Source organism: Athene cunicularia (assembly GCF_003259725.1).
Source record: "Athene cunicularia isolate RWA chromosome 1 unlocalized genomic scaffold, athCun1 chr1_part2, whole genome shotgun sequence".
Lineage (NCBI taxonomy): Eukaryota > Metazoa > Chordata > Aves > Strigiformes > Strigidae > Athene > Athene cunicularia.
Window position 1 is genome coordinate 81379719 of NW_020799092.1, and position 1929 is coordinate 81381647.

The 1929-nt window shown below is 61.1% G+C and overlaps 1 protein-coding gene across 1 annotated transcript in view; it reads right to left on the reverse strand.

Moving 5' to 3' along the window:
- TSPAN33 (tetraspanin 33) overlaps positions 1 to 1387 on the reverse strand; it is a 5471-nt gene extending 4084 nt beyond the window's left edge. The window contains exon 1 of the mRNA XM_026868037.1: positions 1286 to 1387. Coding sequence (XP_026723838.1) covers positions 1286 to 1387 — 102 coding nt within the window. The remainder of the gene's footprint in view (positions 1 to 1285) is intronic.
- Between the last annotated feature and the right edge of the window lie 542 nt (positions 1388 to 1929).

Consider the following 1929-nt stretch of genomic DNA (forward strand, 5'->3'; position numbering starts at 1 on the left):
CCCCGCCGCGAGCGCCGCCGAGCCGGCCAGCGGCCCGCCCGCTCCCTTCGCCGCGCTCTCATTGGCCGGCCTGGCTCGTTCTGCCTTCCCATTGGTGCGCCTCCCCGTCGCTCACCCGCCGCCTCCCGGTGTGTCCCCGCCGCACCTGTCCGCCGCGCCCCCTTCCGCCCTTAAAGGGCCAGCGCCCCCGCTTTTTAAATCACCTGATGAGCCAGCTCGGCTCATCCAAAAACTGCCCGAATCGCGCTGTCCCTGCCCCGGCGTCCCCAGCCGGGGCTGTGGTTACATTTTGTCATAATTAGCATTTCTAATTGATTTCTGCCTTCGGTGACAGCCCTTGGGGGGACGCAGGGAGACAGCGGGGATGGCCGTGGGGACAGCAGGGACACGGGGGAGCCGTTTGTCCCCAAAACGCCCTCACCTGGGGAGGTTGGGGGTTACCCTGCAAGGGCGCGGCCAAATCTCTGCCCCCAAATGTGCAGAAATCACCCCAAAACGGGCAGCGCCGAGTCCCCATCCCCAGCAACCTCGGGGGAAACAGGAGCCCAAGACCCGGCAGTTCCCCGCTCCGCTGCTAAAACCTGTAAAGCTGCGTAAAAAATGGCAAGTTTGGTGGATTTCTTTGTGTTTCCCTTTATTTCTGCGTGTCCAGCGGGACCCCCCAAAGCCCACAGGGGGGAGGAGGAGGAGGAGGAGGAGGGATCCTTCCTCCACCCCATCGCTCTGCTCTATCCCCTCCACGCTCACCTCATTCCCATTAATTACAGAATCAACCCGGGTCGCGAGGAAGTGGCGGGTCCCTTCCCGAACTGGATTCAAGCCTCAAATCCTATTTTTTTTTTGCTGAATTTTTGCCCATTTTTTTGCATCACGCTTTATTCATGGCCCCTGTGGGCAGAGGCAAGAGCTGCCATCTTGTGCCATCACCACAACATGGTCCCCTTTGCTCGGGGGAGCACCACCTCCCAGTTATTATTATTTTTTTAATCATATTTATTACATTTATTATTATTTCTCTCCTAGGCCCGGGTCCATCAAGGCTGGAAAGCCCCGGGGAGCCGCTGCCGGCCCAGGCCCAGCCCTTCCTGGAGGCAACCGAGAACTTTGGGCAGAGGAACCGAAACCAAAAATCCCCTCCTCGCTCTTGGGGTCACCGAGGTGCCACCGCAGCCATGGCACCCAGCCTGTGGCACCGAGGAGCCACCACCCGGCCACAGGGGTTGCTGTGGCCCCAAAAACACCGTGGCTGATGCCCGTGGGCCACTGGAGAGACCCCATGGGCAACCTGTGAGGGCGTGATGGGGCTGAACTCTCCCGGGTCCCACCAAAATGCTTCTGCCCCGGCGGTGAAGATGAAGGTGCCCACGTTGGCCAACGGATATGCCATCCGTCTGTCAATCTACACGTCCGTCAGTCAGAGCTGCGTGTCCACCCATCAGGTCTACATGTGGTGGCCTTTGTGGCTGTGGTGGTCATGGGGGTGGCGGTGGCCCTGGTGGCCACGCTTGGCTGTGATGGCTGTGGTAGCCCCGGTGGCTGTAGTGGCCATGGTGGCTGTGGTGGACGTCATGGTTGTGGTGGCTGTAGTGTCCGTAGGCACTGGTGGCCATACTGGCTGTAGTGGCCGTGGTGGCCATAGTGGCTGTGATAGCTGTGGTGGCCGTATTTGTGGTGGCCATTGTGGCTGTGATGGCCATGGTGGCTGCGGTGGCCATGCTGATTGTAGTGGCTGTGGTGGCCGTGGTGGCCCTGGGTGGCCGTGGTGGTTGTGGTGGCCTTTGTGGCTGTAGTGGCCGTAGTGTTTGTGGTGGCCATGGTGGCTGTTGTAGCCGTGGTGGCCGTGCTGGGATGGGTTGGCGACAGGGACGAGGACAGGCAGGGGGTGTCAGGGAGGACCTGGTGGCCCCGTGCTGAGAGGGGCAGGAGGAG